The following is a 25,709-nucleotide window of genomic DNA, read 5'->3' on the forward strand; positions in this document are numbered from 1 at the left end:
CTGTACCTGCATGCCAACTTTCAAAGACTGATGTACCATGACACTCAGGTCTCTTTACACCTCCCTTTTTCCTAATCTGCCGCCATTCAGGTAATATTCTGTCTTTGCGTTTTTGCTCCCAAAGTGGATAACCTCACATTTATCCACATTATACTGCATTTGAAAAGGTGCCACATAAAAGATTACTGCACAAGATAAAAGTTCACGGGGTTGCGGGTAATATATTAGCATGGATAGAGGATTGGCTAACTAACAGAAAACAGAGAGTCGAGATAAATGGTTAATTCTCGGGTTGGCAATCAGTAACTAGTGGGGTGCCGCAGGGATCAGTGCTGGGACCCCAACTATTTACAATCTATATTAATGACTTGGAAGAAAGAACCGAGTGTAACGTAGCCAAGTTTGCTGATGATACAAAGATGGGAGGAAAAGCAATGTGTGAGGAGGACACAAAAGATCTGCAAAAGGACATAGATAGGCTAAGTGAGTGGGCAACAATTTGGCAGATGGAGTATAATGTTGAAAAGTGTGAGGGCATGCACTTTGGCAGAAAAAAAATCAAAGAGCAAGTTATTATTTAAATAGAGAAAGATTGCAAAACGCTGCAGTACAGCGAGATCTGGGGGTACTTGTGCATGAAACACAAAAGGTTAGTATGCAGGTACAGCAAGTGATCAGGAAGGCCAATGGAATTTTGGCCTTTATTACAAAGAGGATGGAGTATAAAAGCAGGGAAGTCTTGCTACAGTTATACAGGGTATTGGTGAGGCCACACCTGGAATACTGCATACAGTTTTGGTTTCCATATTTACGAAAGGATATACTTGCTTTGGAGGCAGTTCAGGAAGGTTCACTAGGTTGATTCCGGAGATGAGGGGGTTGACTTATGAGGAAAGGTTGAGGAGGTTGGGCCGCTACTCATTGGAATTCAGAAGAATGAGAGGTGATCTTATTGAAACATAGATTATGAGAGGGCTTGACAAGGTGGATGCAGAGAGGATGTTTCCACTGATAGGGGAGACTAGAGCTAGGGGGCATAATCTTAGAATAAGGGACCGCCCATTTAAAACTGAGATGAGGAGGAATTTCTTCTCTTAGACGTTGTACATCTGTGGAATTTGCTGCCTCAGAGAGCTGTGGAAGCCGGGACATTGAATAAATTTAAGACAGAGATCGACAGTTTCTTAACCGATAAGGGATTAAGGGGTTATGGGGAGCGGGCGGGGAAGTGGACCGAGTCTATGATCGGATCAGCCATGATCGTATTAAATGGCGGAGCAGGCTCCAAGGACCATATGGCCTACTCCTGCTCCTATTTCTTATGTTCTTATTGTTTCACCAGTGCTGAATTCAAGGAATTCTGCCCGTTCTGCCTGGCCGTTGGATGCGGACTTGAACGGGGCAGATGTGACATGCTTGATCCCATTGCGGGTCATACGTTCCTTGAATTCAGCACTGGTGAAACATGGCCCATTGTCGCTGACTAGGACATCATCAGGCCATGCGTGGCAAACATGGTTCGTAGGCTTTCAATAGTGACTGTGGACGTGCTTACATACATTATTGCACATTCAATCCATTTTGAGTAAGCGCCCACGACAACCAAAAACATTTTGCCTAGAAATGGGCCTGCATAACCCACGTGGATCCGAGACCACGGTTTGGAGGGCCACGACCACAAACTTAGTGGTGCCTCTCTGGGTGCGTTGCTCAGCTGAGAGCAAGTGTTGCACTGGCGCAAGCAGGACTCTAAATCTGAATCGATGCCGGGCCACCACACATGGGATCTGGCTATGGCTTTCATCATTACAATCCCTGGGTGGGTGCTGTGCAGTTCACAAATGAACGTATCGCTGTTTTTCTTGGACAAGACCACGCGATTGCCCCACAACAGACAGTCCGCCTGCAGGGACATTTCTTCTTTGCGCCTGTGGAACGGTTTAATTGCCTCCTGCATCTCCGCTGGGACGCTGGACCAGCTCCAATGGAGGACACAGTTTTTTTTAAACTAAGGACAGTAAAGGATCCTGTCTGGTCCAGGTCCTGATCTAGCAGGCCGTAACGGGGAACTTTTCATTTTCGAATGCATCCATTACCATGAGCAAGTCCGCTGGCTGTGCCATTTCCACCCCGATGGTGGGCAATGGCAGCCGATTGAAAGCATCTGTACAGTTCTCTGTGCCCGGTCTGTGGCAGATTACATAGTTGTATGCCAACAGCGTGAGTGCCCATCTTTGGATGTGGGCAGAGGCACTGGTGTTAATCCCTTTGCTCTCAGAGAACAATGATATGAGTGGCTTGTGGTCAGTTTCAAGCTCAAACTTGAGGCCAAATAAGTACTGGTGCATTTTCTTTACCCTGTAAATGCACGCCAGAGCCTCTTTTTCAATCATGCTGTAGGCTCTTTCGGCCTTGGACAAACTCCTGGACGCATAAGCAACCGGTTGCAAAATCCCCGATTCATTAGCCTGTTGTTACACACACCCGACCCCATATGACGACGCATCGCAAGCTACCACTAATCTTTTACAAGGGTTATACAGGACAAGCAGTTTCTTTGAACACAACAGATTTCTGGCTTTCTTAAAGGCAGCCTCTTGTGAATTCCCCCATACCCAGTCATCTCCCTTGCGCAGTAGCGCATGTAGGGGTTCTAGCAGGGTGCTTAACCCAGGTAGGAAATTACTGAAATAGTTAAGGAGTTCCAGGAACGACCGCAGCTCCATCACGTTCTGTGGTCTCGGCGTATTCTTGATGGCCTCCATCTTGGCGTTGGTGGGTCTGATGCCGTCTGCTGCAATTCTTTTTCCCAAGAACTCGACCTGCTGCACCAGGAAAACACACTTCGAGCATTTCAACCTGAGCCCCATGCGAACCAACCGACTAAGAACCTCTTCCAGATTCTTCAAGTGCTCAATTGAGTCCTGAGCTATAACCAGTATGTCGTCCTGGAAAACCATGGTGCGAGGAATCGACTTTAGCAGGCTCTCCATGTTCCGTTGGAAGAGTGCCGCAGCCGACCGAATCCCGAACGGGCATCTGTTATAGATGAACAGACCTTTGTGCGTGTTGATGCAGGTGAGGCCTTTCGAAGACTCCTCCAGCTCCTGCATCATGTAGGCTGAGGTCAGGTCCAGTTTGTCTTCCCTCCAGCCAGGGTCGCAAATAGGTCGTCTGCCTTGGGTAGCGGGTACTGGTCTTGTAGTGAAAAACGGTTAATCGTTACTTTATAGTCCCCACAAATTCTGACCGTGCCATCCTCTTTAAGTACCGGGACAATCGGACGAGCCCACTCGTTGAATTCCACCGGCGCAATGATGCCTTCTCTCTGCAGCCTGTCCAGCTCAATTTCCACTTTCTCACGCATCATATATGGTACCGCCCGTGCCTTGAGGTAGATGGGTCGCGTACCGGGAACCAAATGGATCTGCATTTTCGCCCCCGAGAAGCTTCCAATGCCTGGCTCGAACAACGATTGAAACCTGCTCAGAACCTGGGCACATGAGGCGTCGTCGCCGGATGAAAGCACTCGGATATCGTCCCAGTTCCAGCGGATTTTTCCCAACCAGCTTTTACCAAAAAATGCGGAGCCATCCCCTGGCACAATCCACAGTGGGAGTTTGTGCGCTGCTCCATCCTAGGAGACTTTGACTTCTGCACTGCCAATTACAGGGATTAGTTCCTTGGTGTAAGTCCTTAGTTTGGTGTGAATGGGGCTGAGCTTGGGCCTTTGTGCCTTTTTGCCCCACAGCCTATCGAAGGCCTTTTTACTCATTATGGACTGATTCGCACCCGTGTCTGGTTCCATAGATACTGGAATTCCGTTCAGTTCAACTTTCAACATTATTGGTGAACATTTTGTGGTGAATGTGTGTACCCCGTACACTTCTGCCTCCTTGGTACGAGTCTCCAATTCAGCCTGATCCACAGTGGATCGATCTTCCTCTGCAACGTGGTGGTTTGCAGGGTTTACAGCTCATCTGCACATTCGCTGGAGGTGTCCCATTGTTCTGCAACCGTTGCACGATGATCACCTCCACAGCGCCAACAAGGTGTTAACTGGCTCGCATTAATGATTGATGGCGGACTCTTGGTCATCTGAGGTCGGACAGCAGCAGCCGGCGTGTACGTTCTGCCATGTATATTCCTGCTCTAAAACGGCGTTACTTTGTGCACAGTACTAGCCGAAACTTCTTTACTCTGTGAAATCTGTTTGGTGTTGTCGCTGGTGGACATAAATTCCTGGGCTATTGTTATGGCTTTACTTAGATTTGGAGTTTCAACAGTCAACAGTTTGCGAAGGATTACCTCATGGCCAATGCCCAGTACAAAAAAGTTTGAGTATTTGTTCTAGGAATCCCTCAAATTCACAATGTCCTGCGAGGTGTCTTAGTTCAGTGACATAGCTCACCACTTCCTGGCCCTCCGACCATTGACACGTGTAGAACCCGATATCTCGCCATCAAAACACTTTCCTTAGGATTTAGGTGCTTCCGGACCAGCGTACACAATTCTTCATAGGATTTAGCTGTTGGTTTTGCCGGAGCGAGGAGATTCTTCATGAGGCCATGGGTTGTTGTCCCACAGACAGTTAGGAGGATCGCCCTTCGTTTGGCAGCGTTCTCGTCCCCTTCCAGCTCGTTGGCCACAAAGTATTGGTCGAGTCTCTCCACTAAGGCCTCCCAATCGTCCCCTTCTGAGAACTTCTCCAGGATACCAACTGTTCTTTGCATTTTCGCGCGGTTATTCGTTACCTCGTCACCAATTGATACGTTCAAAATAAAGGATGAAACTGAGTACTGTGTACAATAAACAATTGTGACCTTAGCTCCTTTAATAAGACTCCAGAGTGCAGGTACCTCATGGGTGGTTTGCTTATATACCGTGCTCCCACTGGTAGGCCCTCTGGTGGTAGTGTAATATAGGTTGCAAGGGGTTAAATACATAGCACTTATGTTCTTATGTAAATCACTAAAAGTAGCAACACAGGTTAATAACTACGTGTTGATTGGCAAAAGTTTTTTTTACATTACTGATGCTATGCTGTTTTCTGAGAAAGTTGAGTGAGACTATTTTATTTATAAGTCAACTCAATTTATAAATATGCCATACACAATAACGTGACTGTTCATCATGGTGTCTGTCCTGTATTAAATGTTGATTGATTTGTTTAAGCAATGGGATAAAGAAATTGTACCAGTGAAATTGCTCTTACTGCAACAGAAGTGGGGTTTCATATTAATAGGCTGCATCTGCTGTAGCACCAACATTACCATAAGGATCATCGCAGCTTTACCGCACAGACTATTCACTGATGAAATCTATCAGCCCCAAGAGAATAGTTACACTGGAATCCTTACCTAGTTAATTAATAGATCAATGCGGGGGGGGGGGGGGCAAAGTTAACTCATGCCTCCTATCAATTTAAATGGAGCATGATCAATACATGTCTATCTTGTTCAACTGGGAATTCTATGTAACGATAGCTTGTATAGCACCTTTCTTGAAACACCTGCATCCTTTTGATATCCAACTTTGTGGTTCTTACCATGCCACATGTATCTGATGATCTGACTATGTAGGTCAGCAAGATAGTTTGGTGAATCCTTACTTGGAAGCATTTGAGAACAATTTCAAAAACCTGGGCTAGATGTTCATTTTAAGAACGCTCAATACCTCTAGAAGGGCTGCTTGGAAGGATATCCAGCAGGCCATTCCTGCGTTTTCCCAGTAAATTTGCTTCTTAGAGATTTTGATGTTCAGGACATACTTTAATCCCAGATACCTGAATCCTGCCAGGTCTGTTATAATGATTAGGGGACTTGTGCTTCTATTGGTGGTACTTCTCAATTTTTAAATAGATAAAATTGCAACAGAGCTCAATGTTAAATTTTGAGATGAAAGGTATAAAACGCCACTTAAAAAGTATTTTGTTTCAGCAGTAAAAACTGTACTACATGGACATTAATTACAAGGTTTGAATGTGTTAAAAGCACGTGATGGGTTTCAAATTGTACAGCAGAACTCCACTCCAACTATTTTTTTAAATTACAAAATTCGCAATAATTAAACTATCTTTTACTGCAAATGAAAAAACACAGCATAGAAGTCACTGGGACTCAGGGAGCCGATGGATCTTGGCAAGACTGGGGAAGATGAGTGTACGTGACTTTGTGCGGGAGTTCTGGATTAGCTGCAGTTTTTGACGGATGGAGGCAGGAAGGTCACCGAGGACAGTGTTCAAAAAGACCATTTTTTATGGTGATCAAGGGATGGGCTCTTTGCAGTTCTTTCAGTGGAAACTATTGCACGTTTTAGGAATGTAGAATTATATTCCTGAGGAAACTGCTGATTCGCTGGATGCCAAAGTACTAATCACACTAATTATATGGTATCAAAATATATTTCTATATAAAGCCCAATTAAATATTGATAAGGACATGATTTTGTTTTAAGTGAACATATTTGATGGCAACAGAAAAGCCTACGTCAGCACAATTACACTGATGAATATGTCTATGAAATGTAACAGTTGCAAGTTGCTGTTGTGCCGGCTATTCGCATCACACCACATGTTGCAATCACACAGACATACGAACGTTATCAACCAACTCTCGCACAAAATTAACAAGTCAGCTTATGGGGGTTGTTTGGCACAGGATGTTGGAAGATTGTGCTTTTAGTGCATGCATGTGCCCAGAATTTAGAATTCATTTAAACTAATTCATTGATCTTATTGTGGAAAGCGATATGAATGGAGCGTGTGTTGGATAAAAAATATTCGGGATTGTTCAGGAAATGTAAGGGAGGTGACCTATGATGTGCCTGATCTATGAGCGTTTTAAAACAGGGTAGAGGGAAAACTGATAAAGGTCTGGTGGAGTCGTATCTCTCAAAGATACTGAAACGCTACAACTCTATTATTGTATTGAAATAGAAATATTCCATTACAGCATCACAAATACTTAAAAGATTTGTATAAGATTCTCTGATAAGATGAATCGCAAGCTACTGATCTCAGTTCATTGGCTGTGGATGAGATACTGCCTTTCCACATTACAGGAATGATGTGATTGCACTGGGAACAGTGCAGGGGAGATTTACAAGAATGTTGCCTGGACTGGAGAATTTTAGCTATGAGGATAGATTGGAGATGCTGGGTCTGTTTTCTTTGGAACAGAGGACGCTGAGGGGAGACCTGATTGAGCTGTATAAAATTATGAGGGGCCTGGACTGAGTGGATAGGAAGGACCTGTTTCCTTTGGCAGAGGGGTCAACAACCAGGGGGCATAAATTTAAAGTAACTGGGGGAAGTAAAGAGGAGATATAAGGGGACATTTCTTCACCCGGAGGGTGGGGGTGATCTGGAACTCACTGCCTGAAAAGGTGGCAGAGACAGAAAGCCTCACCACATTTAAAAAGTACTTGGACGTGCACTTAAAGTGCTGTAACCTATAGGGCTACGGACCAAGGGCTCAATTTTCCCCAAAGCTGTTTTTTGACGTACTTGAAAAGTTACACCCATTTTTGGGGGGCCCAAGTATGCCCAAAAAAATCTTCCAAGTTTCCCCGTTTGATTTCTTCATTTTGGCGCCACCTAGCCTGTCGTTTAGTTTTGGGGGTGGAGCCTTGGTCTGCGCCAAAAAGATGGGATTGCCATGGTAACCAAGGGCACAATGTGGGCTGAGGCTGGAAAATGAAACATACAGCGAGCTCACAGCAACGTGCACAAGCACATTAAAATACAGTGCAGCAACTTACCAAGCATAAGCACATTACAGCAACTTACCTCCATTAAATGATTAAAGTCCCATCCCCCCCGTCCCCCTCACGATCCCTGCACCTATCCCAGGCCGAATGGCCTCCTTCCGATGCCAGTCCCCGCACCTATCCCAGGCCGAATGGCCTCCTTCCGATGCCAGTCCCTGCACCTATCCCTGGCCAAATGGCCTCCTCCCTCCCGGTCCCCGCTCCTATCCCAGGCCGAATGGCCTCCTCCCTCCCAGTCCCCGCACCTAACTCTACCCGAAAGGCTACCCCCTTCTCTTATCTCTCCTGCTGTTGCTGTCCGGGCATCTGCTGCGCTGATTTGCTTACCTGCACCGATTTCCTTAACTCACCAGAAGGTTTTTCTACAGAGGCCACATACGGCGGCCTAAGAAGAACTGGAGTAACTCTGAGCTGGCCAAACTTGCCTAACTGGCCAGAATTGGTACAGGTGGCAGGTTACGCCTCCTTTGACTGAAAAAAAAAACTAACCTAAAAAAATCATAACTAACTGAATTACACTGGTGCAAATTGATTGGGGAAACTTGTATTTTTTAAACGTAGGCCAAAAAAAGCTGCCTGAGCCAAAAAAACGGTGCAAATCGCTGGGGAAAATTGAGCCCCAAGAACTGGAAAGTCATTATCATCATAGGCGGTCCCTCAAATGAGGATGACTTGCCTCTACACCAAAAGGGGTGAGTTCGCAGGTGTTTCAATGAAGGTCCTGATATTCCAGTCCTGATCCAGGGGTGGAAGATGCCTGTGTGTGAATTTTTTTAATGTGTGGTGACCATTGCACATCAGCCACCACATGGGCTTGACAGAGCTAGGCCTTTATCCAGTGGCGAGGGTTAACCAGGACGACCTCGAAGTCGGATTAGGCTGGATAGCTCTTGGTCGGTCAGCATGGACATGATGGACCGAAATAGCCTCCTTCTGTGCTATGATTCTATCAGTCATTTCTATCAATCAGGATCTTCTGAATAATAATCAGAAATAGTTCTTGAAGTAATATGAGTTCTGCACACAACGCGTCACTGTCTGATATTTTGTCATAAAGCTATGTAAAATCTCCGTTTTGTTATTTTATCAAGGTTTTCTGTCTATGAACATACTGTACCATACAGTGGATGGACAACTGTAAGCCTGCAAATTGGACATGCGCCTGAAATGCTGATAGGTGATCATAGAATCATAAAAATTTACAGCACGGAAGGAGGCCATTTCCGCATAATGCTCTGAGCTGGAAATGCTAAAGTTGAAAATTTACCCCACTACTGATTTTGGTGAACATAACCCAATTGTGCTACATAATACTAAACAAGTTTTAATGGAGTTGCAAAAATTAATGTAATCTATAATTTTCTTTTTAATATGGTCACCACTCTTCACAAGAGACAAAACATATTTACATAATTTTTCAAAATATCCAAAAGTCCAGGAAAATGACAAACCATTAAGAAAGTTCAAAAATAGCTACAGTGCATAAAATTTCAAACCGGAGATCGATTGCACCGGGAGGCCACTCAGCCAGGGATAGGGGCGGGCATCGGGTCCCACATACACAGTGGCTGCAGCACGCACAGAGAGACTGGGGGCGAGGAGCTACTGCGCATGTGCGGATATTCCACTGCACATGTGCAGACGTCCTGGCACTGTTTTCAGCGCAGGACGCTGGCTCCGCCCCCGGCCCGACTGGCCACACTGCGCAATGACCGAGGAGAGGCCGGACAGTGGCCAAAGCGGGGAGCGTTTTTTTTCCCCCCTAGCGCACTTATCAACGGAGAAAAGCACGCATCTCCGGTAAGTGCGCCAAAAAAAAGGGGTGGGCCAAATTTGAGCTCTTTATGACTTATTTTGCCCCAACAAACGCTTTTCCCTTTCTCCTTCCTGCTCCGTGTCCTCTCACTATCTTCAAAGCACTTTACAGGACAGTGATGTTTCTCATTACATAATGAATACTACATAAATGTCAATGGGTGTGATTAAATATTGACCCTGGATTACCTAGTCTTGGTGTAGACCCTCATTAAACTGTAACAAGTGACATGCATGATGAAGTAACCCCACTAAACTTTGAACCAATCATGAACAACAAGGGGTAAAGCCATGCTTGAATGAGCCAATCATTGAGCTGTACACGTGAGAGCCACGAGAGAAATTTTCAACACAAAAAATATATGAATTGATGCAATATCCTAGCTCTTTACTGCAGTCGGCTAGGATAAATGTATCCTGGTCTAATGAAGAGAAGACATCTAAAGATTCCAACAGACTTCAAGTCATCATTGGTTTGGCCACCGGACGCTTGAAGACTCCAGAACAGGTAAAGTTGGGTTCTTATTTAATCCGTATGTTAGTGATTAAGTAAAAGATCTCTGGGAAATAGTGTATCTGGGTTTTCTGTTAAAGGTGGGTTCAACAACAATAACAATTTTTTATTTATATAGCGCCTTTAATGTAGTAAAACGTCCCAAGGTGCTTCACAGGAACGTTACAAGACAAAACAAATAAATTTGACACTGAGCCACATAAGAAGAAATTACAGCAGGTGAGAGGTAGGTTTTAAGGAGCGTCTTAAGGGAGGAAAGAGAGGTAGAGAGGCGGAGAGGTTTAGGGAGGGAGTTCCAGAGCTTAGGGCCCAGGCAGCTGAAGGCTATGAACCTCACTCTAACACCTAATGTGGGAGGTGTGAAAGTCATAAATTCCTACACTACCGTAACATTGGTAGAAGATCTACAGAAACCCCAGAGAAAGGTGTAAATCGCCGTTTATACTGGTACTTCTGCTGTAGTTATGGCAGAAGATTGAGAGGATCCCTGTGAAAATCCTACCTGCCCAGCATCAAATACTCTTTATAAGTTCTCTACAGGACAAGTGTCCTTAATCATATTCCTCCATTTATAAACAAATAGAAAGAAATGGGATAAACAGGACAATTCCTGACTAGTGTTCAGGACAAAATTGAGCCAGAATGAGTTGATGTGACAGAAGAGTCATATAAGGTCACACTTTTAATATGTAATTATAATGAAAACATAATAAAATCACTTCTGCATTCCGTTAACTGTAGCCATACCTATAAAAATGCATTAAGAAATTTGTGACCTTTGCTATCCATCTATTTTTAATACATATCAGGGGAATTCTGAGGAAAGGTCACAGACCTGAAACATTAACTCTGTTTCTTTCTCCACTGATACTGCCTGACCTGCTGCGTATTTCCAGCACATTCTGTTTATATTCAAGTATTTACCTGTTTGGTTGAAAACGTTTGTGGAGTTTTTTGTGTGCGCTGAGTTTGACGAATGTTGGCATGTTGTCTGAAGGAAATGAAATTGTTGAAATTAGCAAAATTCTGGCCAACTTATAATTTAAACCTGAAATTTGTTGGGCTGGTACAATTACATAAATAGATTCTGGCATCCATCGCAAGAGAAATTTGGCCCAATATTTTTTTGGGAAGGCAGCACTGGGTAGCCAGCACAGATTTGGTGCTCTTTGAAAGGACTAAACTGAAGCCCTGAGTCTTGTACACTTTCCTTTTTTGCTCCAGAATAGCTGCACTGTCAATGAAGACTGGCAGACACGGTGTTAAAAAAGTTACATTATAATGCAGGTTTTAATTCATTCAAATAGCTGTTCTGATGGCTCTCAAAACTGTGAGTGCGTCATTACCTGCAGACCTGCAGCCCCTGGCTTGATTCAAAGTCTGTGCTGTTCTCCGCTGGGGTAGCAATGGGGCTGCTGCAGCTGACCTTATCGTCCCCATGTGGAAAAAGGACAATCAGCCGGCCTTCTCACTCGTGGGATGGGAATTTCCTTGGAGCTGCTCCTGCTCCGCTGCCGTAACTTCGATGCAGGTGTGGCGGCTCAAATGCACAAATATGGCATCCGCCACACTTCCGCGAGGCTACGGCAGCAGAGTGGGAGCACCTCCGAGGAAATGCCCGCCCTTGATCATCGCCCAGAGATCGCTAATGGGAAATGTACGTGTGTGGACACTTCCCCGGGATTTTTGCGGTGGTAACGACGGCGAAACTGTTAGCATTCGCCGTCATCACTCCTCGGGAACTGACAGCAACCTCTGGAGCTGGTGCATGCACAGATAGACGAGGAAGTTGCTGTCAATGATTCTGTGCTTTTCCATAGGGTGCGCTGTTGAACACCCTCCGCAGCTGGCAATCTTTGAGAAATCACTGGACTGGTGAGAACTTAAGATTTTACCCTCGACTTGATGCCAGCATGAACTTAATGCTGGGAAAGCTGAAATTCACGCCACAAAGATTGGTAGATTTTTGTGGACAGCTTTCTTCGAGATCAGCGGTAAGCGCTGTTGCTTTGCTGCTGACCGCAAATTCAAGACCATTTTATTGGTTTAGGACAAGGTGGGGCTTTTCAATGCCCTCCTTGGAAAAAAGACCCATGAAGGTAGAAATCAACAAGTAAAGTTTGGGGACTCTTCAAAGCTCTCGAACACTTCACCAAGCGCCTGTTTATATGGTTCTACCTTTCGCAGGCTGGAGTAAAACAAAGACATTTCCAGGCAGTGTGCCACCAAGTGAGTGACGCTCCGATGCAAATGAGCCTGGCGGGGCTTGCCTGAGTGGATCATCAAAAAAGAACGAGGGATTTCGAGTCTAGTGCATTAACGTCACATAAACGGCGTATTGCATTGAACACGAGTTTCCTCGTCTGTTCGAGCGCAATAACGGCATTAGTGCTGAAGATAATGAGGAAATTCAGGGCAGCGGTCCGTTACACATAATGGGGAGAGTGATTCCTCCCCCACACTGGGAGAGAATTTCTGTTGAGATTCTCCAAATCTATCATTGTAGATCCACGTAAACCTCAGATAAGTAGCATAAACAGCAGCCTAAATGATTGGCAATTGTTTTTAGCTATGTTTGCAGTACTTTGAAGGACCAACATGCAGCACCATCATGTACAGGAGTACAGAACTGATTTCTCCACTCCATGCATTCCTAACTTCAACAGTGATGTGGGGAGACATCAAGCACAGGACAAAGGCACCTCCTCCCAAGGAGGTGGGAACAATTGCTCTGAGCAGGCTGCTGCCATATGTTTCCAGGCAATGATAGTTGTAGTGGCCTGGGACTCAACTGCTCGCAAATCCAAATGATTGCAGGGGACGTATGGCCTGGTGTAGGAGCAAAGAGGGTTACAATATACACTGATATACTTACACAGCTCTGCTTCAAACAAAGTGACTGTCACAAAGTGCATTTTGCATGTAGGCAATTTTAACATTTCCTACCTTGTCCAATGCGCGGCCCACATGGTACATAGACATCTGTGATAAAAATGAAAATATATTTATGTTATTTCTGATCTTGGGACATTCACTGGATATGTGCATATCATGTTGTTCTATGGAGGCCAAGAGGCCAAGTTCTTTGTGCTTGGCTGTTGATTTACAAGTGGTGATATAAAACTCATTGAGGCAGCAATTGGACCTTGGTGTGCCCATTTTATGGCCAATTTCAGGCACCAACATCCCATGTCCAAGGGCTGCCTGAAAGACGTCCAAGCTGATATTGGGCCCTTGACTTCCAAATAGCAGAGGAAGGAAATTCAGAAGAATGCTTTTAGCATTTGTATACTAATATACCAAAGCATGATTTCATGCCAGTGGAAGGTTAATAATGGGTTAACAACTTTTAAAACAATGCATGATGATCTTTTTCTGCTGCTCTGCAGACACTGACAGCACGGGAGGAGGCTGCCATTGATATCATTGGCAGGGAGAGGGCACACTGCATTGGAAATGGTCAAGCTGGCGGCCAAGCACTGTGGTGCGTTTGGACATCTTTCCTTCATTTTTTCTTTCGACTTAACTGTCTCACTCATACAGCTTAACAACCTGTTGGTGCATTTCACTGCTACTGATCTGCAACTGTTTGTCCTTGCCACGACCTGCTAACATTTGTCTCCCTTCTCCTTTTCCTAGGTCCAACGGATGACTCAGATGTTGTAGTCACACAGATTGAGGGAGGGGGGTGGGGGCGGGAAGCACCCTCCCGAAGATGAACTGTCACTCACTTTCGCCCTTCTAAGTACCAGCACAGAAATCGGCACCCTACGGGGCATTGATAATGAGTTTGAGGGGTCTGCACTGGGTTATTCACCGAGCACCAGTGAACAAGGATAGGAAAGTATAGCCAAGGCAACAGCTCACCACAGGGCCAGCTCACAACCTAGTGCTGCTGAAGATGATCGAGATGCAGGGGCCGAATTCAGGTGCGCAAGAAAGCTGGTGCAATTTATATGATTTTTTTTAGTGGCACTTCCCGCTGGGATCCTTGATGCGGTCGGAAGAGCCATTTTCAGGACTTCGACATTTTTTCTAAGTTCCAGAGGAATTGAGTTGTAATGGGGGCAGGCCATAGACTGAAAGCCAGGCTGAATGGCTGAAAATCGGTCGGACAGAGACTGCGCGCTGTCAATCAGCGGTGGAGTAGTAGTAGTGGTGACCTCACAGTGCATGTGCGTCACCACGCTCTCTCCCCTCCGTTAAAGGGAAGAGTCTCTGCTATTTTTTTCATCTTTGGCCACTGGGCCACCAGGGAGAGTTTCGGCTGGGCCAGCAGCCTGGCACCCAAGAGAGGGTGCTAGGTTGCCCGTTGGCGGCCCAGTCGAACCCAGGGGGAGGGGGCACTATTGCTGGCCGGCAAAAATTTTAACATGCTGGACACGGCAGTGGGCCCTCCCCTTTAATGACCGCTGCGCTGTCGTGCTGCACTCATTCTTCAGAAGGTGCACTGACAGAAAAACTTGCCGGGGGCACCACGCAGCAGGGGATCGACGAGTTCAGCTGAATTTAGGGAGGTAAGTATTTGTCTTTATTAAAACCGCCGGTGCACTAGCTGATGACTCGCTTTCGGTGATCATCCGAATCGGGCGGGATCAGGTCAAGGCCGAAAAATCTCCGACCCCGATCCCAAAGCGGCGGTCATTCGATTTTGATGAATGGCCGCAGCAGACTCTCTGAGACCCTGAATTTCAGCCCTGCAGACTTGAGAGGCCCCGCTTTGAAAAGAAAAATGATTTCTGTGTACCACCAAATTGCTCAATGCATTGGGTTGCCTACCAGGGAGCCTCAGCAACATGTCAGAGTGTGTAGAGGATTCCACTACCAACTTGTGTGGGGTTCTGGTACATGTCATCGGCACTCTGCAGTCAACCATGGAGCATGTGGTCGCCACAATGGATCCTGCACCTGAACCCTCCCTGTAGGAGCCTGTAGAACCAATACGAGCACCTCTCAAGGATGTTCATATTGGGGCTCTGGGCTCAACCATCTCCTCCGTCTTGGACAGGCTAGGAGACTGAAGGGATCAGGGCTTCAATTTATTGGCCGATGTCCTACAGTCTGCTCTCCCACAGGTCGAAGTTCGGAGATACAGCCAGATAGCAAGCCAATGACCTTGGGAGAAACATATTTTCCAAAAGATATTCTATTTCTTTAGAAGTATTTTCCTCTAAGCAGGTATATTTATTGGTAAGTCATGGTAATATCATGCAATGGGAATGGAACATGTTACCACCCGCCCTCAGCCAATGCCTGCCCTGACGCCAGAAAGCTAACTAGGCCAGACTGCCCCAGGAGTTGCTGAGTTACTGCAGGTTACAGCTGGATCCTCTCAGGCCTCAAGAGGTGACTGAACCTGAGCACCTAGAGGTCAACCTCCCGTTGTGCTTGAATATTTTTGTAATCGCTTAAACCTAAAAACTTCGACTAGTTATTTTGCCTTTTCCATTACAAAGCTTTAACACAGTTTAATACAACAACAGAAATTTTAAACATTCTGAATCAATTATATCGTTTTCAGATGCACACTGAGTCTTTTTCAGGCACAAACACAGTGTTAGCTGTGGCTCAGTGGATAGCACACTTGCCTCTAAGTCAAAAGGTTGTGACTTCAAATCCCACTCCAGGAACTTGAGTACATAAATCTAGGCTGACACTCCAGTGCAGTGCTGAGGGAGTGCTGCACTGTCAGAGGTGCTGTCTTTCAGATGAGATGTTAAACTGAGGCCCTATCTGCCCTCTCAGGTGGATGTAAAAGGCACAATTTCAAAGAAGAGCAGCGGAGTTATCCTTGGTGTCCTGTCCAATATTTATCCCTCACTCAAATTAACAAAAACAGATTATCTGGTCATTGTTGTTTGTGGGAGTTTGCTGTGTGCAAGTTGGCTGCCACTGTGCACCAGTGGTGGAGGGACTGAAATGTTTAAGGTGGTGGATAGGATGGCAATCAAGCGCCTTGTTCATTACTTTCACTGCAGCCACCAACTCTTTTCTCACATGGTACCTATTGCAGAACAAATAACTCCTCTGATGATTACTTCCTCCCTTCACACTCCAGCCACTTACTTTCCGTTCGAACACCACCCCCATCCTATTTGCATGTTGCATCTTCTCCTGCTCAACATGAGTAAACCAGATTATCTGGACAGTATCACACTGCTGTTTGTGGGAGCATGCTGTGCACAAATTGGCTGCTGCGTTTCCAACATTACAACAGTGACTACACTCCAAAAAGTACTTCATTGGCTGCAAAGCGCTTTGAGACGTCCGGTGGTTGTGAAAGGTGCTATAAAAATGCAAATCTTTCTTTTTACATACCAGTATTCCTGGACGATTTGTGCCTGCCTTTGCGATTTGATCGTCTGTTAAAAGACAGGAAAGGTTTTAGTCGATAAGAATAGCTTTGTCAACAAATATTGTCAATCATAATCTAAAAAATAATGTTGGTGATATTTAATGACAAATGCTTAGTGGCCTTGCATGCCACGTCCACTATTTTAAAATGGGTGTTAACTTATTTATTTTAACCTTCTGCTGAAACAGCAAACACTGAAATGTCATATGAATGTGTTGAGTATTCATTTGCCACTAACAATAATTTTCGAGCTAATTTGTTCACCATAGATGATAAATTGTTTTATGCCTTCATGCTTGAAATTAATTGAAATCTGTTCTATGACTTCACAATTGTGGAACGGCATTGTAAATATAAGCTTTTTTAAAAAACTGATTTTATCCTTCACTAAACCCAAATCAGAATTCCTCTATCAGCAATGCGATTAATTACTATTTGTGGTGAAATTTTAGGCATATATAAATTTGGACAAATCCAATAGCTTTCTTCATTTTTTGCCTCCAATTCTCTCCTGTGCATTGATTTGCTAGGGTACAAGTTCACTGGGCATATCAGCCAAGAGGCTATTCTTTATGTGTGAGCACAGACAGTATGTGCTGATAAACCTCTCTACCGTGAGGGTTCCAGAGCCAAGCACGATTCCGACTTGATCAGATGTGTATAATTGGGAACTTTCCACCAGCAGTGGGGACCAGGCCTGATAATTCCCTGCTGAGTATTTCAGATTTCCAACGGCCGCAGTATTTTGCTTTATGTGCTGCTATTTCCCTTCCTACGATAGGAGCTCTGGGGTCAATGCCACTGTCCTTGCTGCCTGAGATCAGCTAACATCACAAGCAGATGATTGTACTTGGGACCTCCTTGTTCTGTACAGTAAAGTTCCATACTGAGCAGTTGGCTTATGAACTTATAAATTATGAGACAGACTCTTTAAAAATCATGAGATTTGCTGATTTTCGGTTTTGGTGATTTCGGGGCGGTAATGGCGGTGGGGCGGTAAAGTTTGCGCCCAGGAACAGTTTGCGCCTCAGTCAGCAAAATTCATCAGCTGGGCCTTGAGTGTGGGGCGGAGCGCTAAGGAGGTGTTAGACACCTCTTTTAGGGCGCAAGGCCGGCTAAGCAACGGAAAATACGTTGCTAAACAGCCGGCCTTGGTGCGCCCCAAGAAAGGCTTCTGTCGCAAAAAAAAAAATCGGACCTAAAAACACAAAAAACATCCCCAATACCTTAAACACCCCACAATAAGCTACATCACAAAAATAAAACTAAACTAAACAATCAAACTTACCTCATTCACCAATTCCATCATTCACCGCTGCCGGGACAGCTCTGGCCACCTGGATTTCCAGGCGGTCCCATCACGGCGCACTACTGGGCGCTTTAGGGTGAGCGCAAAACAAATTTCATGGCGCAGTCAAAATCGGCAGCGTTGCATGCCAACTCGACGCTCCCAGGCCGTGCCGCTCGAGGCAAAACTGCCAATTAATTTCCTGGCGGGGCACGAGGAGCTGGCCGCCCACCTGGAAGCCATCCCCGCGGCCATTACCGGCCCTCCGGAATGTGAACAGAGGCGGCAATGTACAGAAAATCCAGCCCATCATGCGTTGCTACTTTTTCCAAATATAGACCCGTTCGTTTATAAACCTCATTGGTGGCTTGATTTAACCTCTACCAAGTCACAGCTCATTACGGGGTTAATAGTTCATTCTCTGGTTGGCAATCAGTAACTAGTGGGGCGCCGCAGGGATCAGTGCTGGGACACCAACTATTTACAATCTATATTAATGACTTGGAAAAAGAGACTGAGTGTAACATAGCTAAGTTTGCTGATGATACAAAGATCGGAGGAAAAGCAATGTGTAATGAACAGGGTGGATAAAGGGGAACCAGTGGATGTGGTATATTTGGACTTCCAGAAGGCATTTGACAAGATGCCATGTAAAAGGTTACTGCACAAGATAAAAGTCCACGGGGTTGGGGCAATATATTAGCATGGATAGAGGATTGGCTAACTAACAGAGAACAGAAAGTCGGGATAAATGGTTCATTCTCGGGTTGGCAACCAGTAACTAGTGGGGTACCGCAGGGATCAATGCTGGGACCCCAACTATTTACAATCGATATTAATGACTTGGAAACATAGAAACATAGAAACATAGAAACATAGAAACTAGGTGCAGGAGTAGGTCATTCGGCCCTTCGAGCCCGCACCACCATTCAACAAGATCATGGCTGATCATTGACCTCAGTACCCCTTTAATGCTTTCTCTCCATACCTCTTGATCCCTTTAGCCGTAAGGGCCATACCTAACTCCCTCTTGAATATATCCAATGAACTGGCATCGACAACTCACTGCGGTAGGGAATTCCACTGGTTAACAACTCTCTGAGTGAAGAAGTTTCTCCTCATCTCAGTTCTAAATGGCTTACCCCTTATTCCTGAGACTATGTCCCCTGGTTCTGGACTTCCCCAACATCGGGAACATTCTTCCTGCATCTAACCTGTCCAGTCCTGTCAGAATTTTATATGTTTCTATGAGATGCCCTCCCAGCCTTCGAAACTCCAGTGAATACAAGCCCAGTCGATCCAGTCTCTCCTCATATGTCAGTCCTGCCATCCCGGGAATCAGTCCGGTGAACCTTCGCTGCACTCCCTCAATAGCAAGAACGTCCTTCCTCAGATTAGGAGACCAAAACTGAGCACAATATTCCAGGTGAGGCCTCACCAAGGTCCTGTACAACTGCAGTAAGACCTCCCTGCTCCTATACTCAAATCCCATAGCTATGAAGGCCAACATAACATTTGCCTTCTTCACCGCCTGCTGAACCTGCATGCCAAATTTCAATGACTCCTGTATCATGACACACAGGTCTCGTTGCACCTCCCCTTTTCCTAAACTGCTGCCATTCAGATAATATTCTGCCTTCATGTTTTTGCCACCAAAGTGGATAACCTCACATTTATCCACATTATACTGCATCTGCCATGCGTTTGCCCACTCACCTAACCTGTCCAAGTCACCCTGCAGCCTTTTAGCGTCCTCCTCACAGCTCACACCACCACCCAGCTTAGTGTCATCTGCAAACTTGGAGATATTACACTCAATTCCCTCATCCAAATCATTAATGTATATTGTAAAGAGCTGGGGTCCCAGCACTGAGCCCTGCGGCATCCCACTAGTCACTGCCTGCCATTCTGAAAAGCACCCATTTATCCCGACTCTCTGCTTCCTGTCTGCCAGCCAGTTCTCTATCCACGTCAGTACATTACCCCTAATACCATGTGCTTTAATTTTGCACACCAATCTCTTGTGTGGGACCTTGACAAAAGCCTTTTGAAAGTCCAAATACACCACATCCACTGGTTCTCCCTTTTCCACTCTACTAGTTACATCCTCAAAAAATTCTTGAAGATTTGTCAAGCTGGATTTCCCTTTCATAAATCCATGCTGACTTGGAGCGATCCCGTCACTGCTTTCCAAATGTGCTGCTATTTCATCTTTAATAATTGATTCCAACATTTTTCCCACTACTGATGTCAGGCTAACCGGTCTATAATTACCCATTTTCTCTCTCCCTACTTTCTCAAAAAGTGATACATTAGCTACCCTCCAGGCCATAGAAACCGATCCAGAGTAAATAGACTGTTGGAAAATGATCACCAATGCATCCACTATTTCTAGGGCTACTTCTTTAAGTACTCTGGGATGCAGACTATCAGGCCCGGGGATTTATCGGCCTTCAATCCCATCAATTTGCCGAACACAATTTCCTGCCAAATAAGGATTACCTTCAGTTCCTCCTTCTCACTAGACCCTCTGTCCCCTAGTATTTCTGGAAGGTTATTTGTGTCTTCCTTCGGGAAGACAGAACTAAAGTATTTGTTTAACTGCCATTTCTTTATTCCCGATTATAAATTCACCTGAATTTGACTGCAAGGGACCTACGTTTGTTTTCACTATCTTCACATATCTATCGAAGCTTTTGCAGTCAGTTTTTATGTTCCCAGCAAGCTTCCTCTCATACTCTATTAACCCCCTCTAAATTAAACCCTTTGTCCTCCTCTGCTGTATTACAAAATTCTCCCAGGTTTGCTGTTTTTTCTGGCCAATTTATATGCCTCTTCCTTGGACTTAACACTATCCTTAATTTCCCTTGTTTGCCACGGTTGAGCCATCTTCCCCATTGTACAATTGTTGAAGTTCGTCCATGTGATCTTTAAATGTTTGCCATTGCTTATCCACCGTCAACCTAATGAACAAAATGTTGAATCATTGTGGGTGGAGATTAGAGATAGTAAGGGGAAAAAGTCACTGGTGGGCGTAGTTTATAGGCCCCCAAATAATAACTTCACGGTGGGGCGGGCAAGAATCAAGGGAATAATGGAGGCATGTGAAAAAGGAACGGCAGTAATCATGGGAGATTTTAACCTACATATCGATTGGTCAAATCAAATCGCACGGGGTAGCCTTGAGGAGGAATTCATAGAATGCATACGGGATTGTTTCTCAAAACAGTATGTTACAGAACCTACAAGGGGGCAAACTATCTTAGATTTGGTCCTGTGTAATGAGACAGGAATAGTAAACGATCTCCGAGTAAAAGATCCTCTCGGAATAGTGATCACAGTATGGTTGAATTTGTAATACAGATTGAGGGTGAGGAAGTAGTGTCTCAAACGAGCATACTATGCTTAAACAAAGGGGCTTACAGTGGGATGAGGGCAGAGTTAGCTAAAGTAGACTGGAAACACAAACTAAATGGTGGCACAATTGAGGAACAGTGGAGGATTTTTAAGGAGCTCTTTCATAGTGCTCAACAAAAATATATTCCAGTGAAAAAGAAAGGCAGTAAGAGAAGGGATAACCAGCCGTGGATAATCAAGGAAATAAAGGAGAGTATCAAATTAAAAACCAATGCCTATAAGGTGGCCAAGGTTAGTGGGAAACTAGCAGATTGGGAAAATTTTAAACGACAGCAAAGAATGACTAAGAAAGCAATAAAGAAAGGAAAGATAGATTGCAAAAATAAACTTGCGCAAAACATAAAAACAGATAGTAAAAGCTTTTACCGATGTATAAAACGGAAAAGAGTGACTAAAGTAAATGTTGGTCCCTTAGAAGATGAGAAGGGGGATTTAATAATGGGAAATGTGAAAATGGCTGAGACCTCAAACATTTATTTTGCTTCGGTCTTCACAGTGGAAGACACAAAAACCATGTCAAAAATTGCTGGTCACGGGAATGTGGGAAGGGAGGACCTTGAGATAATCACTATCACTAGGAGGGTAGTGCTGGACAGGCTAATGGGACTCAAGGTAGACAAGTCCCCTGGTCCTGATAAAATGCATCCCAGGGTATTAAAAGAGATGGCAGAAGTTATAGCAGATGCATTCGTTATAATCTACCAAAATTCTCTGGACTCAGGGAGGTACCAGCGGATTGGAAAGCAGCTAATGTAACGCCTCTGTTTAAAAAAGGGGGCAGTTAAACGGCAGGTAACTATAGGCCAGTTAGTTTAACATCTGTAGTGGGGAAAATGCTTGAAGCTATCATTAAGGAAGAAATAGTGGGACATCTAGATAGGAATAGTGCAATCAAGCAGACTCAATATGGATTTATGAAGGGGAAATCATGTTTAACTAATTTACTGCAATTCTTTGAGGATATAACGAGCATGGTGGATAGAGGTGTACCGATGGATGTGGTGTATTTAGATTTCCAAAAGGCATTCGATAAGGTGCCACACAAAAGGTTACTGCAGACGATAAAGATACGCAGAGTCAGAGGAAATGTATTAGCATGGATCGAGAATTGGCTGGCTAACAGAAAGCAGAGAGTTGGGATAAATGGGTCCTTTTCGGGTTGGAAATCGGTGTTTGTGGTGTGCCACAGGGATCGGTGCAGATGACACAAAGATTAGTGGGAAAGCGGGTTGTGTAGAGGATACAGAAAGGTTGCAAAGAGATTTAGATAGGTTAAGCGAATGGGCTAAGGTTTGGCAGATGGAATACAATGTCGGAAAATGTGAGGTCATCCACGTTGGGAAAAAAAACAGTAAAAGGGAATATTATTTGAATGGGAAGAAATTACAACATGCTGCGGTGCAGAGGGACCTGGGGGTCCTTGTGCATGAATTCCAAAAAGATAGTTTGCAGGTGCAGCAGGTAATCAGGAAGGCAAATGGAATGTTGGCCTTCATTGCGAGGGATGGAGTACAAAAGCAGGGAGGTCCTGCTGCAACTGTACAGGGTATTGGTGAGGCCGCACCTGGAGTACTGCGTGCAGTTTTGGTCACCTTACTTAAGGAAGGATATACTAGCTTTGGAGGGGTTACAGAGACGATTCACTAGGCTGATTCCGGAGATGAGAGGGTTACCTTATGATGATAGATTGAGTAGACTGGGTCTTTACTCGTTGGAGTTCAGAAGGATGAGGGGTGATCTTATAGAAACATTTAAAATAATGAAAGGGATAGATAAGATAGAGGCAGAGAGGTTGTTTCCACTGGTCGGGGAGACTAGAACTAGGGGGCACAGCCTCAAAATACGGGGGAGCCAATTTAAAACCGAGTTGAGGAGGAATTTGTTCTCCCAGAGGGTTGTGTATCTGTGGAATTCTCTGCCCAAGGAAGCAGTTGAGGCTAGCTCATTGAATGTATTCAAATCACAGATAGATGGATTTTTAACCAATAAGGAAATTAAGGGTTATGGGGAGCGGGCGGGTAAGTGGAGCTGAGTCCACGGCCAGATCAGTCATGATCTTGTTGAATGGCGGAGCAGGCTCGAGGGGCTAGATGGCCTACTCCTGTTCCTAATTCTTATGTTCTTATGTTCTTATAACCCTTTAAGTATTACTCGCCAGTCTATTCTAGCCAATTCACATCTCATACCATCAAAATTACCTTTCCTTTAGTTCAGGATCCTAGTCTCTGAATTAACTGAGTCACTCTCCTTTTTAATCAAGAATTCTACCATATTATGGTCACTCTTCCCCAAGGGGCCTTGCAAAACAAGATTGCTAATTAGTCCTTTCTCATTACACATCACCCAGTCTAGGATGGCCAGCCCTCGAGTTGGTTCCTCGACATATTGGTCTCGAAAACCATCCCTAATATACTCCAGGAAATCCTCCTCCACCGCATTGCGACCAGTTTGGTTAGCCCAATCAATATGTAGATTAAAGTCGCCCATGATAACTGCTGTATCTTTATTGCACATATCCCTAATTTCTTGTTTGATGCTGTCCCCAATCTCAGTACTACTGTTTGGTGGTCTGTACACAACTCCCACTCGCATTTTCTGCCCTTTGGTATTCCGTAGCTCCACTCATACCGATTCACATCATCCAAGCTAATGTCCTACCTTACTATTCCTCTTTAACCAGCAACACTACCCCACCTCCTTTTCCTTTCTGTCTATTCTTCCTAAATGTTGAATACCCTTGGATGTTGAGTTCCCAGCCTTGGTCACCCTGGAGCCATGCCTCCGTGATGCCAATTACATCATATCCGTTAACTGCTATCTGCGCAGTTAATTCGTCCGCCTTATTCCGAATATTCCTCGCATTGAGGCACAGAGCCTTCAGGCTTGGCTTTTTCACACACTTTGCCCCTTTAGAATTTTGCTGTAATGTAGCCTTTTTTGCTTTTTGCCTTGGGTTTCTCTACCCTCCACTTTTACTTTTCTTCTTTCTATGTTTTGCTTCTGCCCCCATTCTACTTCCCTCTGTCTCCCTGCATAGGTTCCCATCCCCCTGCCATATTAATTTAACCCCTCCCCAATAGCACTAGTAAACACTCCCCCAAGGACATTGGTTCCGGTCCTGCCCAGGTGCAGACCGTCCGGTTTGTACTGGTCCCACTTCCCTCAGAACCGGTTCCAATGTCCCAGGAATTTGAATCCCTCCCTTCTGCACCATTCCTCAAGCCATGTATTCATCTGAGCTATCCTGCGATTCCTACTCTGACTAACATTGGTAGCAATCCTGAGATTACTACTTTTGAGGTCCTACTTTTTAATTTAGCTCCTAGCTCCCTAAATTCGTCTTGTAGGACCTCATCCTGTTTTTTACCTATATCGTTGGAACCTATATGCACCACAACTGGCTATTCACCCTCCCTCTTCAAAATGTCCTGCACCCGCTCCGAGACATCCTTGACCCTTGCACCAGGGAGGCAACATACCATCCTGGAGTCTCGGCTGTGGCCGAAGAAGGGACTGAGTGTAATGTAGCCAAGTTTGCTGACGATACAAAGATGTGAGGAAAAGCAATGTGTGAGGAGGACACAAAAAATCTGCAAAAGGACATAGACAGGCTAAGTGAGTGCGCAAAAATTTGGCAGATGGAGTATAATGTTGGAAAGTGTGAGGTCATGCACTTTGGCAGGAAAAATCAAAGAGCAAGTTATTATTTAAATGGAGAAAGATTGCAAAGTGCTGCAGTACAGCGGGACCTGGGGGTATTTGTGCATGAAACACAAAAGGTTAGTATGCAGGTACAGCAAGTAATCAGGAAGGCCAATGGAATCTTGGCCTTTATTGCAAAGGGGATGGAGTATAAAAGCAGGGAAGTCATGCTACAGTTGTACAGGATATTGGTGAGGTCACACCTGGAATACTGCGTGCAGTTTTGGTTTCCATATTTACAAAAGGATATACTTGATTTGGAGGCAGTTCAGAGAAGGTTCACTAGGTTGATTCCGTAGATGAGGGGGTTGACTTATGAGGAAAAGTTGAGTAGGTTGGGCCTCAGACGAATGAGAGGTGATCTTATCGAAACCTATAAGATTATGAGGGGGCTTGACAAGGTGGATGCAGAGAGGATGTTTCCACTGATGGGGAGACTAGAACTAGAGGGCATGATCTTTGACTAAGGGGCCGCCCATTTAAAACTGAGATGAGGAGAAATTTCTTCTCTCAAAGGATTGTAAATCTGTGGAATTCACTGCCTCAGAGAGCTGTGGAAGCTGGGACATTGAATAAATTTAAGACAGAAATAGACAGTTTCTTAACCGATAAGGGGATAAGGGGTTATGGGGAGCGGGCAGGGAAGTGGAGCTGAGTCCATGATCAGATCAGCCATGATCTTATTGAATGGCGGAGCAGGCTCGAGGAGCCGTATGGCCTAATCCTGCTCCTATTTCTTATGTTCTTATGCTCTTATTACAAAACTATTTTACTGCATCTGAAAACGCTTTACAAAAAAAACTTTTTTAAAGTCCTACCCATTATCACCACATTGCCATGCATCTCAG

At 44.9% G+C, this 25,709-nt stretch overlaps 1 protein-coding gene across 1 annotated transcript in view; it reads right to left on the reverse strand.

Moving 5' to 3' along the window:
- LOC139228572 (sperm microtubule associated protein 2-like) overlaps window positions 1-16,445 on the reverse strand; it is a 67,921-nt gene extending 51,476 nt beyond the window's left edge. The window contains exons 1-3 of the mRNA XM_070859704.1: window positions 16,418-16,445; window positions 13,046-13,081; window positions 11,024-11,090 (exon numbers count right to left, since the gene is read on the reverse strand). Of these exons, the coding sequence (XP_070715805.1) occupies window positions 11,024-11,085 (62 nt within the window). The 5' untranslated portion in view covers window positions 11,086-11,090; window positions 13,046-13,081; window positions 16,418-16,445. The remainder of the gene's footprint in view (window positions 1-11,023; window positions 11,091-13,045; window positions 13,082-16,417) is intronic.
- Window positions 16,446-25,709: the final 9,264 nt, after the last annotated feature.

This window comes from Pristiophorus japonicus, chromosome 18 (genome assembly GCF_044704955.1).
Source record: "Pristiophorus japonicus isolate sPriJap1 chromosome 18, sPriJap1.hap1, whole genome shotgun sequence".
NCBI lineage: Eukaryota > Metazoa > Chordata > Chondrichthyes > Pristiophoridae > Pristiophorus > Pristiophorus japonicus.